The sequence below is a fragment of the Ilyonectria robusta genome, assembly GCF_021365365.1.
Source record: "Ilyonectria robusta strain PMI_751 chromosome Unknown BGZ61scaffold_6, whole genome shotgun sequence".
In the NCBI taxonomy this organism is placed as follows: Eukaryota; Fungi; Ascomycota; class Sordariomycetes; order Hypocreales; family Nectriaceae; genus Ilyonectria; species Ilyonectria robusta.
Window position 1 is genome coordinate 1,128,842 of NW_025764440.1, and position 14,285 is coordinate 1,143,126.

The window sequence follows — 14,285 nt, forward strand, 5'->3', positions numbered from 1 at the left end:
GCGCATGTGTTACGCTCAACCGACCCTAGTCCACCTCTCCCTTCTCAGATGCCGACGGATCGATGTTGAAAATCGTCCCTAGAACGATGGTATAAAAACTGGACTGGCTCAGGTATAGATATTCAGAGGTCGCGAGAGTGTTATGGACTAGCCATATATAATTAAGGTCTACCTACTAGCTGCCGAATATTCGGGGTTCCTGGGGACAAATCCAGGAGTGTCTTTAATAATACGATATTGTGTGCTTTGAATGCATGTAATACATTGTATACGAATGGAAAAGGAAAGAGAACTTACACAAGAGATTTTAGGGATTGAATCTTAGACATTAAGTTTGTAGTGAGGTGTGTCAATTGGAGCACTGATACATGATGGATAATTTAGAGGACACATGATCAATTAATAACACTTAGACCGCATGCAATTGTTCGAAATTACAAATTGTTACTGATAATCCTGTACTGACCGTCGTTGTGCCATCAACTATGAGGGAACGAAATTTATTACGGCAAGGGTGTTTGGATACCCATTGATGAACATCATACACGACTATGAAGCCACAGTTTCCTATTTTTCGTCAATCTGGTAAACTTGCGTAACTACCAATGGCCCTTTGCACTTTTAAGCGGCCGTGATGAGCTGATTTTCCCCCATCTGCCTTCGAGTATTTCGGTCTTCCAATAGCTATGGACCTCCGTCAATGACACCGCAAAAATGTTGCCTAGAAGACAACACCCATGCCCTCAAGATTCTTGAGTTTGATATTCTTCATCATCATAGTCCAAATAAGACTCGAGGCCATAATGACTGTTCCGGCGATCAACATGTTTCTCTGCGCCACTCCATAGGCTGCGACGATGGCATCTCGCGTTTCCGAGCCAACAGGGTAGGTCAGCTGCACTGTGAGATCGTCGTAAATAGTCTCCCATTCGGCCTTTTTGTCTGCTGGCAGGAATTGACGCAGCTTCTTAGGCATGGTGTTGGTCCAAATGGCACCTGAAATGCTGTTCCCCACGGCGCCGCCAATATTGCCAAATAGACTGAGGAGAGCCAGCATTGCCGCGTAGTCCTCGTGCTTTGACGCCGCCATGACAGCAATCTGTTGAACAAGAATCATCGTACCACCTCCAAAACCCATGAACAGTTCGCACATGACAATCAGACCAATGTTATGGCCGGGCGACCGGAATTGAATCATGAGGCCGACGGCAAGCATGTACAATGGGACAGCAATGTACAGAAGCCACTTGAATCGTCCGGTGTATCTCATCAGGAATCCCGCACCCAGAAGCCAGACAGCCGAAACCATGTCAAAGATCGAATTGATGTAGCCTGCATTGGTGAGCGAAGTATTGTACACGACCTGCAAGTACGACGTGAAGTAGCTGTTCCAACAGTAGTACGCAATCTGGTAAGCAAAGTCTAGAAGGCAAGCACCAATGACTGTACGCGAGGACAATAGGTGATAGGCAATGAATGGCTTGGGAGCGAAGAAACGTTCATAGACACCAAAGCATATGACAAAAACTCCACCGAGGACGATCATGGCGATGATGTAATCTGTCTTCCACTTGTTGCCTTGCGACGCGGCGAGGGTGAGAGGGAGAAGAAGCAGAGAGAAGCCTGCAATAAGTAGAAAGACTCCGATCACTATTTTTAGAGGCATTCATCAGCATTTTGTCTCAGGTTAGTGTTGGTGGTGATAAATCAGCTGGTGCCTACCATCAAATTCCACAAAGTAATATTTGAAACTCTCCATCCAAGTTCGCGTCGGGGTCGTGTCCTCAATAACGTGGTTCTTCAGCGCCTTTTGCTTTGCCAACCACCAGGTAACGAGGAGAGGTGTTGCAACAACAGGCAACAAGATCGAGACAGTACCGTAAGCCCATCGCCAGTTGGACTCGTGGAATTGCTGGGATAGGGGGGATCCGGCAAAAGCGGTGATAATATTGGGGGAAGCTGTGAAGGCGAACGCGAGACCTCTGTTTCGCAAGGACGAAGTGTCAGATGTTATCACGTCGACGGTGAAAATGAGACCAGTAAATCCAACAGAGTACATGACCTATTCAACATGTTAGCGATTTATGCGCAACCTGATTCGCGCGGTTTACTGACTTGTGCCGCACAGTATGTAGTAATGTTGTGACAGGATGCCATGACGATGAGACCGATGATTGCGACTACCATCATGAAAGTAAAGCCAACAGTACGGTCCCAGATATTGAGAACCTTGGCGATCGGCATCGTGCAAGCTGCGGTCATGATGCTGGTCATGGTACTGATGACAGTGAGTAGCGAATGCTCTGAAAAGTCACTGGTGATGTAGGCCGAGAGGTTTGACGTGAGATTGTTCTGAAGAGCGTTCACAAAGTACAAGAGCCACATGCTTTCCAAGTATCAGTAAAAACCTTCAGTCTGTTTCGGCTCCTCGACTCACCAGATGTACATGACGATCAACGATCTCTTGGTCCAGGACAAAGTGACTGCCTCGGCTAGTTGGACACCATATTGGACCTTCTCGATCGGCTCCTTTATCGGCTCCTCCATCTCGAAAGGCACCGGTTCGACCCCGTCGGTCCTTGGCGCTATCTTGTCGGCCATGTTAAACAGATCTTCGGAATACAGGCTGCAGTTGTGGCCGAATATCGACAGTGAATCTACCTCTCTCCCCTTTCATCAAAAGAAGGGCCTGCAATGGTTTAAATAGACGACCCCCAAAACATTTTAGTCATTGATTTACCGGCCGTGTGGCACCGGTTCGTCGCTTGCGTGGGGCGGCGTTCATCGCGTGGGATACAGCTCGATCTGATCATGCCATCAGATAAGATAACCTCGTAGAATTGTGCATTAGTGGCCGCACGAAGTCGATATCTGCTCGGAATCACAATGCCCGTTTTCAGCTGAAGATCCCGGAGCCAGGTGCCTGGCAAATCGCCACTGCACCGCGGTCAATGCTACGATGCCACGAGGGCCATTTTACTAGCTTCCAATCGAAGACTCACCTATTGAAAACGATATTCGGGATTGTCTGACGAGGTGCGTACGTTGGTCAAAGGAGAAGTGTTACGTACATACTGTTGGTTTAGTTTGAGTGGGCAAAGCCAAGCCATGGAGGTAATACGACGGCTAGCCCGGCAACAGTCGAGATCCACATATCGTTACAGTTTTACGATTGAACGAATGAGAATCCCATGTTAAGGCGTACTGGAGCCTCATCCCGCGAGAGCCCCGGAAAAAGAATGTGCTCAATCCTGATTTTAGTTAAAGATCACCTTAATGGCGTCTTGTATTTGTCACTTATTTAGGACGGAAGGCCCGGTTGCATATTATGCCTGTATTTACAGTTGGTCTGTAACAGGTCCTAATATTGCGACCTACCGAATGTTGGAGGAGAAACAATGGAGAAGAACCAACAGCGATGACGCACTCATAGCCGTATCTGACTGAACGTGGTATGTCAATGAATCTCGAATCCAGTGCTAGTGGTTTTACGTTAATGTTTCACGGTGCTGGGCCCTACATCTATGTTACTAGCTCACTAGCTCACAGAAAAACGCTGAAAAAATAGGCTGATTCCAAGTCTGTGAGCCTCGGTTGGCGAGCATCCCAGCTGGCCACAATTTCGTGGCGTGGTTATCCATCTTTAATACGAAGTTGGCGAAATCGTACAACAGTGCAGCCCCCCCTCATTCTTGGCATTTATCAACATGGAAGCTGCCGAACTGACAAAAAGTTTGTGATTTTAAGTTGTGTCTCCCGCCTCTATATCGTTCTCTTTCTCCCGCGGCTGCCCGACCCTTGTTTCACCTTTACCTCATGTCTGTTCTGATATCGCATCAGCGCATGCGATACATCCAAGGCGACAATAGATCTCTTAGTCAAAGAGAAGCTCTGACAAACGTTCTCTCGCTTTCTCTGGTTCCCAGTCCACAATAATCCTTTCCTTTGACTCAATCAACTTGGTTTCCACGAACGGCTCCATTGCCCGCCTCTCGTCGTCACTTAACAAATGTATTCTGGTCTTCCATAAAGCTTCTTGAGGAATATCGCTTTCCCGGTCGCCGAAGAATTTCTCATCGAGGTACCTCCAGTACATAGTGTCGAATGCCCAACTCTTCCTCGCGCCGTAGCTCAGCCAAAACCGACTTGTCTCCCAGCTTTCTCGCATATAGGTAGACAATGGAACAGGCAGAGAATGAAAGTCTTGGATGTTTTCTTCAGCTTCGACACGTTTCATAGCAAATAGCCAGGTCTCGAGGCGCATTTCGTATATGTGCTTCCAGTCGTCAATGCCGGAGGCCCAAGTCTCGGCCAGATCGAGGAGTAGCCACCAAGGCGGATCGAGCGCAAATTGTGTCGGAGCAGCGTATGAGAACTCCCAATCGATGAGAGCAGCGATGTCATCAGAGTCGGTTAGAAGAATGTTTCCTGCTCGAAGATCATCACCCCACAGTCGAAAGGAATCTGACCCAGATGGAGCCGGGGAGAGGGTTGAAGATGCTAGTTTGGCCGATTGGGCAGACCAATCATCCTCTGCGAAACCAAATGTAGAAAGTCGACCTTGTTTCGCCAACATCCGGAAGATTTGGCGGGCAACGTACTTATTGCGACAATCGTCCTCTGACGATATGGCATCATTGTGCTGAAAGACGAGCTGCGCCATATGCATCTCCGCTAAAGCGACGTACCATTCGTCTGCAGTGCCATATGCTTTGTCTTTTGGGGGAAGAACCGCGCGAGGGATGTTAGCGAGCCGGACCATGTCAGCCATATTGTGGGTAATGGGCCGCCCAGCGATGTTGTAGGAGCCATCTTCGGCTTCAACTAAAGATCCAATTCGAGGAAACTTAAGTCGAGAGAGCTGAAGAAGACAACGGGCCGCCTTCCCCTACAGATTGTCTAACGTAGCCTCCGAAATGTTGGGGTTCAGAACGTGCTGGGCATTTGGGTCGTCGTTGGGTGCCGTTAGTCTCGCCGACATACTTCCGCAATTTTGGATGTATTGTAGGATAACAAAGGGTCCGACAGGAGAATCTGGACCGTAGAAGTATTGTTTGGGAACAGGGACTTGGGTGTTCTTCGCAATGAAACCTGCGGTTGCAGCCTCCTGAATGGTCTTTTCCTCTGGAAACTGGACCAGATTTGGACAGGGCAGCCGAACCATAACATCGCAGGTTAGTCCCTCGAGGGATATTCTATAAAGAATATTGAAGCCCCCAATGATTAATGACGACATCAGTGTTGCTTTTTTCCCAAACTTTTGTTCCGAGAGGTCTTCCACTTGGCGACATCTGGTTTTGAGTCGCATTTGCTTCAGTGATTCATCTCCGTCGTCATCGTTTTTGTCCCATACAAGATTGTCAAGCTCTTCTTGGCCGTCGTACATGGTGAAAGTGGTTCGCTCAAAAATGAGCCTTGGCTAAACCGTGCAATATGATAGCCCAACAAAGAGGTGGATGGGTAATTGATCTCTCAGTTGCGCAATAAAGTCTCGGCATGAAGGGGGCGACTTATTGCGTCAGGTCGTATGAGCATATAATGAGCATCGACGTGGTGTGAAGGGTTGGCGTTGGCACAAGCGACATATTTATTTTGGAGATAGGAGCAGGAATAAACTTATCCCCGGCCAGTGTCTTATTGAGGCTAGCAAATAGTGCGTTGGCTGGGCTGGTCATGAATCTGGCCTCCCCCGCTCGCTTGTCTTGTTAGTAGTCGAGGCAATTTTTAATCTGATTATCCAATCCGCACTTGCGCCAATTCCTCTCCAGGATTTTCCAAGTTTCCAGAAAACTTAGTCTCTATCGGTCTAATTCATATTTGTTAATGATATGATATCAAGGTAGTAGTATTTAATTACATGTTACTGGTGATATTGTGAACCATATTCCCTCAATCCATCTGCTCTGGTACGAAGCGCTGCGAGGATATCGTGTAGTGTAATTGCGAGTATTAATATTGACTACTCTATGAGACCATGCGTCTATGTACGCTTATTTACATTGATATATAATGCTAGAAACAACCCATCGCTTAGGCGATCCAGAACCAGACCTTCTCAAGGAAGTTCCTGGGCACAGGAGGCACATCTGAAGCCTCGAGCTCGTCCATCTCACGTTTGCCGGTGATGGCGTCAATGTTCTGGATGCTGATACACAGAGGAGTGCGGAACCAAAGCTTGTGACCGATGTACAACACCAAGAAGATGGGGAGGGTAATGTAAGCGGCGATGAAGCTCTGGGTGTTCCAGTTGTCACCAATGAACAGGGAGAAGCCGTTGGTGAGAGTGAGGATGCTGACGATGAGGAGGACGATCCAGGTGGCGTAGGGCTGGAAGTGGGTCCTGTAAGGCAGCGACTCGAGCAGGTTGTTGAATTCCATAGCGCGGCGGAAGCGGAGGTAGGTGATCATGACAACAATCCAAGCGATGAAGCCGGAGATGGTAGAAATGTTGACAAACCAGTTGAAAACAGTGGCGCCGGAGTTGGAGACGTTCAGGAATGCGAGGAGGCCAAATGCCCAGGTGAAGAGAACAGCAACCCAGGGGACACCGTACTTGTTGGTGATGCGGAACCACTTGGGAGCCTGGTTGTTCAGAGCCATGGAGTAAAGAACTCGGCTTCCGGAGTAGAGAAAAGAGTTACCGGCAGACCAGGCAGAGGTGAGGACGGCGGCGTTGATGATGTGGTTAAGAACAGGAATACCGACGTTCTGGATGCCGATGACGAAGGGGGAGGCGCTAGCATCGGAGGCGCCAAGCAGTTGAGGGTCGTCGGAGGGTACGAGAATACCAATGAGGAGGGAGGAAACACCGTAGAAGACGGCGAGACGCCAGATGAAACGACGAGCGGCCTTGGGGATGTTTCGTCGCGGGGCAACGGCCTCGCCAGCAGAAATGGCGATCAGTTCCGGGGAGGTAATGAAGGCGAAACCGGCGCTGATGAAGGCGCTCCAGTAGGCGAGGAAGTGGCCTGTAGAACCCTTCGCATTGAATTCGATGAAGGCTCCAGGAGTCTTCCAGTAGTGGAAACCGCGAATGTGATCCTGGTTAGGGCCTCCGCCGAAGAAGATGACGATGCCGAGGATGATGAGACCGCAAATGGTAATAAGCTTAATACTCGCGAACCAGAACTCTGCCTCTCCGAAGAAGGAGACAGCGATGATGTTGAGAGCCAGCATAACCACAAGGACAATGGCAATCCAGAGGCCAATGTTGACAGGAGGGTTCCAATAGTCAATGATGATACCGGCCGCAACCGCTTCGGCTCCGACCAACATGGAGTAGGCGTACCAGTAGTTCCAGCCGGCGGCGAAAGCCAAACTGGGATCAACGAAACGGCCGACGAAGTAGGGGACGGTGATGCCGCGCATGGGAAGGTAGGTGACCATTTCGGCGAGGATGTTCATGATGATGCAGACCATCAGCATCATGGAGAGGTAGGCCATGAAAAGAGGAGCAGGGCCGGTTCGAGCGAGGATAGCACCGGAGCCGATGAAGAGACCGGTACCAATGGCGCCACCTATCGCGGAAGAAGTCAGTCATTGTTGTTTTCCATTTTGACGGGCGAATCAGCACATACCCAGAGCCAAGAACTGAATGTGTCGGCTCTTGAGACCTCGCTCAAGTTGGTCGTGTGAGTCGGCAAGGTTGTACTCAGTTGTCTGGCCTTGGTGGCTGCCCTCCTGGTTGAGGTCGAAGCCATTGCCGCTATCCTTCTCAGCCATAGTGGAGTCGTGTATTGGCGAGTCTGTGTATGTGAAAGGGCCGTCCAGATGAAAAGAGAAAGGATTGGCGTGTCCGGGGAGAAGAGTCGAGTTGACAAGAGCGGGTGGATGGGATATTTATCTCTGTCCCAAAGTTTAGGGTGTCGCCTGCGAGCTGGGGCGAGTGGGACTTTCGGGGTAAGGCGGGGAAATGGACCTGGGGAGCAGATGGGGAATGCGCCGGTCTTTTTTGTCGGGGTTGGGGTCAGTGGCCGACTGGTTGGTAGGTGTGACGGTCAGATGTTACGTTTACCTAATAAGAGGTAACGATGAGGCGGGGAGACCGGGGTGGCCAGAGTCGATGAAGAAGTACGGAGTACTCCGTAGCCAACCAATGTCAAAGGAAACTAGAAATTGGAGATGTGGATGGGAGACTGGGACAGCGGGAGACGCAACAGGGTGGCAACGTCTTCTTATTACACCACCGAGGCAATGCGGGCTCCAGACAATTGACTGCCTGCTTCTACACATATCAATGACTACGATACCGGCCACGAATAAACGAGCGAGTACTGACGGGGCTGATAACGGCGGTGGTAATGGATGGTCCATTGCGACCCCTCCCATACGATGCCAAGAGCCGTCTACATGGAGCCTTGGAAGTGGGATTCCTTTCAGGAAGGGATCCTACATGGCCGGCCCAGTCCTGTTCGCCGGGAACTGTGGGGACCGAAGAGAGACTGCAACCGTCCCATCGATCGCTCGCAGTGAATTATGGGTCTTTGACCCTGGGATACATTGTTCCCAATTGCTTCAGGTGCCACTTGCGAGATAGGTTTGTCATCGTGAGGGTTCCGGGCCACAACTATCTGCTGCCGCAAAGCCGTCCAACTGCTGCGGGCCGCTGCATCGTCCTTTGAGACATGCTCCGGCGAGACCGTCGTTGGCCCGGGCGCGTTTAGACCGCGCATCGCGCATCGCGCCTGGGGCGTACGAGGGGTCCCTGACAGTCAGAGAAGGCCGACAGAAGCCGGCTCAGTTGAAGTCTCTCAGCGTGAAAGCGGCCGGCCCAAGTCGCCGTTGGCCTTCATCGTCGTCTTTGCGCCGCTGTTGGGCGTCGGCTTACGGCGGCGAGCGACGGGGACTTTACAGGGGCGCGGCCGCTAAACCAGGGCGTGGACAAGGGTGTGGGGGCCGCGATGGTGGGGAACGCTGGGCCTGAAGCGGCAGCGTTCTCGAAGAGCTCCAGGCGCTTGGCCGTGATAAGGGGTGGTGGTGGGGGGGGGGTTTGGATTGGTTGAAGCATGGCACAAGTTATTCGCCGAAGGCGTCCCTCAGGGCGTGATTGATCCTCCAAGGCCAGAGGGTATCCGTTCTGGAGCTGCGTCGACAGGGAGTTTCGAGCTGTGTGACATGGCGCAATGATTCACAGAGCGGAGCTGTTGATACTGAACCTTGGATGAGCGCATTTGTTGCTTTCCCACTCTCGACGGCGATGCGATTCACCTGATCGCTGCGATAGAGCCGTCGCCCGTGGTTGGCTTCGCCATGATCCGAGCCGCCAAGCCTAGCGGAAGGGATCTCCGATGGCATCCTCACGCCACAGACAGAAAAAATACACTTTTACTTCCCAGTATGGAAAGGGTTCGCGGCTCCGTCATAGCAAGGCGCAAGTGGCATGGGGAGGTGGCGAGGGTGTGACGGTGCCACCAGCTGTTGGAGTTTTTACCTTGGGGATTTGGAGCTAGCAGAAAAATCATTTTTCGGCTGTTTCTCCAACTCGCCTCTCACCAGCCAAACCGCCAAGCCACCTGCGCGGTACATCCAAATGTACGTAATTTTCTCCCCGTTGGCGACTTGCGCCCTGCGCCCATTTGCTCAAATGGCGCAGTGACGAGGGTCGTCGTGACAAAGGTTGATATGTCACGGCTTTCACAGCTTGGCGCACGTGGTCGAGACCAAGCATCTCCAGGCTTGCGGTCTCCATTCGCTCGATTCTCCAGTGAGTCTCCATCGCAACGGTTCTGGGCGGACAACCGAGAAGCTCCATCTACAACCGATACGCCGCGTTGGCTTGCCGTTTCTGGAGTCGGCCGTTGGTTGCTCGCTCGCCGGCCGGACAGCTATGCGGGAGTTCACTTCGCCATATCCGCAGCGCCACGCCGTAGCAATGCTCCCGTATCTCCGGCGGGCGACGACGCAACGGAGTCCCGCCTCCGTCCACTCCCAGCGATTTCGGCCGCGGTCGGCTTTGGAGCCTCATCCGCTCCGTGTTTCCATTCCCGCTTCCTTGTGTCTTCTAGTCTCTCGGCTCAGCAAGGCCCAACTCGGCCTGCGTTAGCCCCAAGCTAACCTGGTGCGACGGCGTTTTCCTCTCCACTGCATGCTGGTCGACGGCCAATGCTAAGCAATACGGCTCTTGTTACTTTTGCTCCGTTCGTGACCGCATGCAAGCGCATGTCTTGGCTACACATTCCCTGCACTGGCCTGTGACTCTCATCTGGTCGAGTCGCGCACCGCGGTTCAACCTTGGGCGGCGTATCCCTGGCTAGCCCGTTGGGCCATCGCAGTTCGTGGTTGGTGTTAGTGCGCGCCCTTTACGCAACAGTCGTACTACCTGCCGGCCCTAACTCATCTTCGCCATTGTCGAACTACACTCGATGGCGGCCTGTCCAGCTGGGTTCGCACGCATGTTGCTTGTCTTATCATCGTGCATACATGGATGCTAACAAGACGGGCGCGGTGGAGCTCAACCCATGTCTGCTGCACTTCGGCGACCTCAACCATGCAAAGGATGGATTCCTCCCAGAAAGACTAGACAAAAAGCTAGTCGTTCCTCCGCCGATCACCTCGGTCGCGCGCTGATTTCTTGTTTCCTCTTCTGCATGTCTTGGCGCTCTCTCCAGAAGGTTTTAACCACTTCTCAAGTTGTCGCTCGTGGTCCGGCATCTGCACGCTCCGCAATGATCATCTGGTGATGGTGCGTGGATCTAGATACAGGTGGTCTCATCGAAACCCACCGCCCCATCAGGCCCCGTATTATGTATTGCTTTTCCTCCTGACTCTGGGGACGTAAGCACTGTTCCTCGCTTCTGGCCTCTCTCGTGAGGTCTTGGTATCTGGGGAAAGATTCCATTACATAACATCAACAACGCTCTCCGCATAATAGGCTCCCTTGGCCCGACATGGTCTGTTGGAGGCCTGCACTTGGTCAAAGACCTCGGCTGGCATTTTCTTGGCTTCCCCAGGCCAAAAGCCTATCCACTGTGACTCCAAGGTCTTGGCTATATCTGCAGCCGGGATTTGGGCCACATGGCGGTTTGCCTCGTTTACCGCCCAGAAAATCTCACCATCCTCAGCTGGCGCAAGATCCGCAAGACCATAATTGATATGCGTGCGTACTCCGAAGGATCCGTCCGCAGAACGTATGCTCCACGCGGTACGCAACCATGGGAATGGCTAAAGGCGGTTGGAAAGATGTCTGAGCGCGGTGCTGACGACGAGGGGGGCCCAACAAGGGATCTGCAGTTTCTCTCGACGAGCATCTCGCGTGCCAAACTGGCGGAATGTCGCAACACGTATTAGGGGTTTTTGTTAATCCTTCCGGGATCCAACATCAACCTCTGTCCAGGGAATCCTGACGAACGCTTGGCTCGGTCCTTTACCAAACTCAATGGCCGCGCCCACTCTTACAAACCAGGGAGATTGGGCCGCAAAAGCCAAGACTGTACCGCCCGCATCAAAGGACCGGCTTGGCTTTTGGGACCCGCTTCCATATCCTCGCCTGGAAACGCTCGTTCCAGTGCGACCTGAAAATCATGTTACGGGCGTTCATCAGGCGGCTGCAGGATTTTCCTCAGCGACGTCAAATTACAAGTTGCTCTCCGTGATGGAATAGCCAAACGCCACACCCGCCAGGTGCATGGCGCCAGCCCGGCTACTCGCGGCTTCGCAGATCTCGAGCGCCTGTTTTCCTAATTTAATTTTCCGCAATCCATGCAACACAACACTCGATAGCATCGAAAATGGTTTCCGCGCAGCGTTTCGCACTGACCAGTGTTTCTTCACTACTGACGCCGAGCTCCCGGGACCTCCGGTAGGCCTGGGTTTCAAACTCATGGAGCCACCCGGCCGTCATTCCTGTTTAGGGAGCTGCCTTGCATTGTGCACCCCTGGTTGTTTTTAGGTATCGATATTCGCTCACAAGTACACACCTTTCTTCGTACTAATACACAGTGAGGCTCAGCTTAATCCATGCGCCTAACTCATGCGTGTTGTTAGGAGCAGGCTTAGGCTAAGGTCATAGAATAAGATAGAAATAAAACTAAAACTAATTAATAATAAATACCAATACACCGAGTCGGATTACCATTGCTTTACTCAAATATTGTATCAAGTACGGTATTATCGAGGATTCTCTTTCGTATTGATGTACTTTACCGTCTGTGCAAATAGCAATACTCTTTGTTTTTGCAGCCTGTTTTGATCCAATGTCGAATTTAGGCGAGGGCAGATTGACTTTAAGGATGGCCCTGCCTTCGCCTAGTTCTAGCATCTCATCCCCCATGACACACCGGCGAGTGATGCAAACACTCGTCTTCCTGCGCCTTCTGTCCGCTCTTAACAGACAGTGTCTATTCCTGACAGTACACACTTCAGAAAGAAGGAGAATGATGCAGCTGACGATGAGAGTGGAACTGGCGCTTTCATTGACCCCCCACGTCCTCACTCTGCGGTCAAATTAGCTATCTACCAGACCACACATGAGCCCGCTTTTCGTTCAAAAATCTTCCGACTCTCATCCGCATGTACCATACCTGCCAGGACCAACCGGTCCTTAACCCTTGTGCTGCGCCCGCAAGCAGCTTGGAAACTAGGGGTCCACGTCCCTTTTCCGATGTCGGCGTCATATACCCTGCCTGCTCTCGGGAATCGGCAACAGGGATGTGTATAACGCTGCCCTTGCGTAATCACCGGGTATTGCATAAACACGTTAGACTGCAAAGGTCAAGATGACGTTGAGGGGCATTGTATTCACGTATTTATTGGTCATGCATGCAGAACGGGCGTGAGAGGCTTGGCGTTTCTTAACATGTTGCAAAAAGGTCAGGTCCCGAATGCTTAGAAGAGGTCAAGACTTTTTATTGGAGCTATCTGATCTTAAGCAACCTCTGATGGGCATTTTCGGCATTGTAGTTGTGAAAGATTGGTCGTAAGGGGGGTCAGCATATTGATCAAAGTATCTGGCTAGACCTTCATGCTAGGTTGAGCAGTCTCTCCAAACACTTTCGCTCGGTGTCTCCGACTTAGAGATTCATAGGCACGAATCGCCCATCCAAGTCTAATGCTTACATACCGAACAGTGTATCAAACTGCTCATCGAGAAGCCTGACAGGTTTCGACTATAAAATCTTGCATCTGCGAGAAACCCATGACGTCGTGTTAGACGATCGATAGACTTTAACCTTCAAGTTGTCTCATTCTCTCAATTGATCCGGTCGACTCTTTTTTCTCCTTCCATATTACGGCTTCATGGCGGAGGCACTTGTAAGATAAGAAGGATTGTTCAATCATTTTCTAACGAGCATAAACGCCCTTTCTCTCATGGAATAGTGTAGCACGCATATTTCGTCCTGCTTGCTGTTGGATATATCCTTCTCGTGGAATCATCAATTCATTACCCAGTCTTTGAACAAGTTGTAGATGATATCTTTGCTCAATAATCGTGCCCATGGGTTATCCTAAAATCATTCTTTGCTGTATCGCCCCCCGGGATTTAAATGTGAGTAGATATGTTGAGCGGTGGCTTATCATGTAAATCCTGAACAGTTGAACTGCATCTGCATCTGCTTTTACAATTCTTGGTAGACCGGAGTTTGTTGATATACCAAAACCTGGGGAAATTAATCCTCAAGGTTTGGTGTAGGAGTACAAACTGTTACTTGAAATAATGGAAGTGCCCACGTTTATTTCGAAGATAGCAATCCTTGTCTTCACCTTGCCGCAAAAGGCAGGCGAAAATAGTGATGGCGGGAAGGCCTGTACCCCCGCACCCCGGAGATATTCTAAGCTAACCTTAACTTGAGTTGGTAGCTTAAGGCTGAACTATTAATTGTATAGAATCCTCTGGGCAGAGGTCGAAGTTGCATTGAGTAGTTTCGACCTATCTTCACATCTTTTTGGATGCTATAGACATGGGAATTGTTCTCTTTGGGTAGTTGCCCAACCTGCAACAGCTTTACAGCGACCCAATTGAAAGAATAATATGAGAGGTACCTTGTGAAACTAGGTCCATTAAGAGATCTATTTACGACTAGTAAGCGATGATCAATTATCTTTCCGGCTCACCTGCCTAGGTAGGCGTCAACTGCCGATGCAATAACCCCGCTTGGTGAAGTGCACCATTTTTGGTCGGGAGAATTGACGGCCCCACCTTGAGCCCCCCCATGACATGTGCGAGGACAATGATGAGGTGAAAGTAGTTAGAGGCAGGAGGGAATGTCGGACGAAGAAATTGGATAATCATCTGACAAGATATATCAATAGGCATTGGGCCAAGCAACTTTAATACTGCAAGATCCCGT

The 14,285-nt window shown here is 50.8% G+C and overlaps 4 protein-coding genes across 4 annotated transcripts; all 4 read right to left on the bottom strand.

Annotated features, from left to right (window-relative positions):
- Positions 1 to 379: 379 nt before the first annotated feature.
- Positions 380 to 3,059, bottom strand: BGZ61DRAFT_447822 (siderophore iron transporter mirB). The gene is made up of 5 exons (XM_046245406.1): positions 3,003 to 3,059; positions 2,438 to 2,937; positions 2,116 to 2,386; positions 1,723 to 2,062; positions 380 to 1,650 (listed from the first exon to the last, which is right to left on the bottom strand). Exons 2-5 carry the CDS (start codon positions 2,599 to 2,601, stop codon positions 722 to 724), a joined length of 1,704 nt encoding a protein of 567 aa, XP_046106852.1. The 5' UTR covers positions 2,602 to 2,937; positions 3,003 to 3,059; the 3' UTR covers positions 380 to 721.
- An 815-nt stretch (positions 3,060 to 3,874) lies between these two features.
- BGZ61DRAFT_492420 (phosphotransferase) lies at positions 3,875 to 5,386 on the bottom strand (the record flags this gene model as incomplete). The annotated part of the gene is made up of 2 exons (XM_046250548.1): positions 3,875 to 4,888; positions 4,934 to 5,386. 2 exons carry the CDS (start codon positions 5,384 to 5,386, stop codon positions 3,875 to 3,877), a joined length of 1,467 nt encoding a protein of 488 aa, XP_046106853.1.
- A 644-nt stretch (positions 5,387 to 6,030) lies between these two features.
- Positions 6,031 to 7,722, bottom strand: BGZ61DRAFT_347443 (amino acid permease/ SLC12A domain-containing protein; the record flags this gene model as incomplete). The annotated part of the gene is made up of 2 exons (XM_046239975.1): positions 6,031 to 7,517; positions 7,578 to 7,722. 2 exons carry the CDS (start codon positions 7,720 to 7,722, stop codon positions 6,031 to 6,033), a joined length of 1,632 nt encoding a protein of 543 aa, XP_046106854.1.
- Positions 7,723 to 13,837: 6,115 nt separating this feature from the next.
- On the bottom strand, positions 13,838 to 14,246 carry BGZ61DRAFT_447832 (uncharacterized protein). The gene has a single exon (XM_046245407.1). The coding sequence runs from the start codon at positions 14,225 to 14,227 to the stop codon at positions 14,054 to 14,056; it is 174 nt and encodes a 57-aa protein (XP_046106855.1). The 5' UTR covers positions 14,228 to 14,246; the 3' UTR covers positions 13,838 to 14,053.
- Between the last annotated feature and the right edge of the window lie 39 nt (positions 14,247 to 14,285).

What these genes read in the sequence shown, in the direction of transcription:
- BGZ61DRAFT_447822 (XM_046245406.1), bottom strand. Translation starts at nt 2,601, where the DNA reads ATGGCCGACAAGATAGCGCCAAGGACCGACGGGGTCGAACCGGTGCCT. An exon ending in TTGATCGTCATGTACATCTG is followed by an intron (nt 2,387 to 2,437) that starts GTGAGTCGAGGA and finishes ATACTTGGAAAG; the next exon opens with CATGTGGCTCTTGTACTTTG. An exon ending in TTACTTTGTGGAATTTGATG is followed by an intron (nt 1,651 to 1,722) that starts GTAGGCACCAGC and finishes CTCTAAAAATAG; the next exon opens with TGATCGGAGTCTTTCTACTT.
- BGZ61DRAFT_447832 (XM_046245407.1), bottom strand. Translation starts at nt 14,227, where the DNA reads ATGATTATCCAATTTCTTCGTCCGACATTCCCTCCTGCCTCTAACTAC.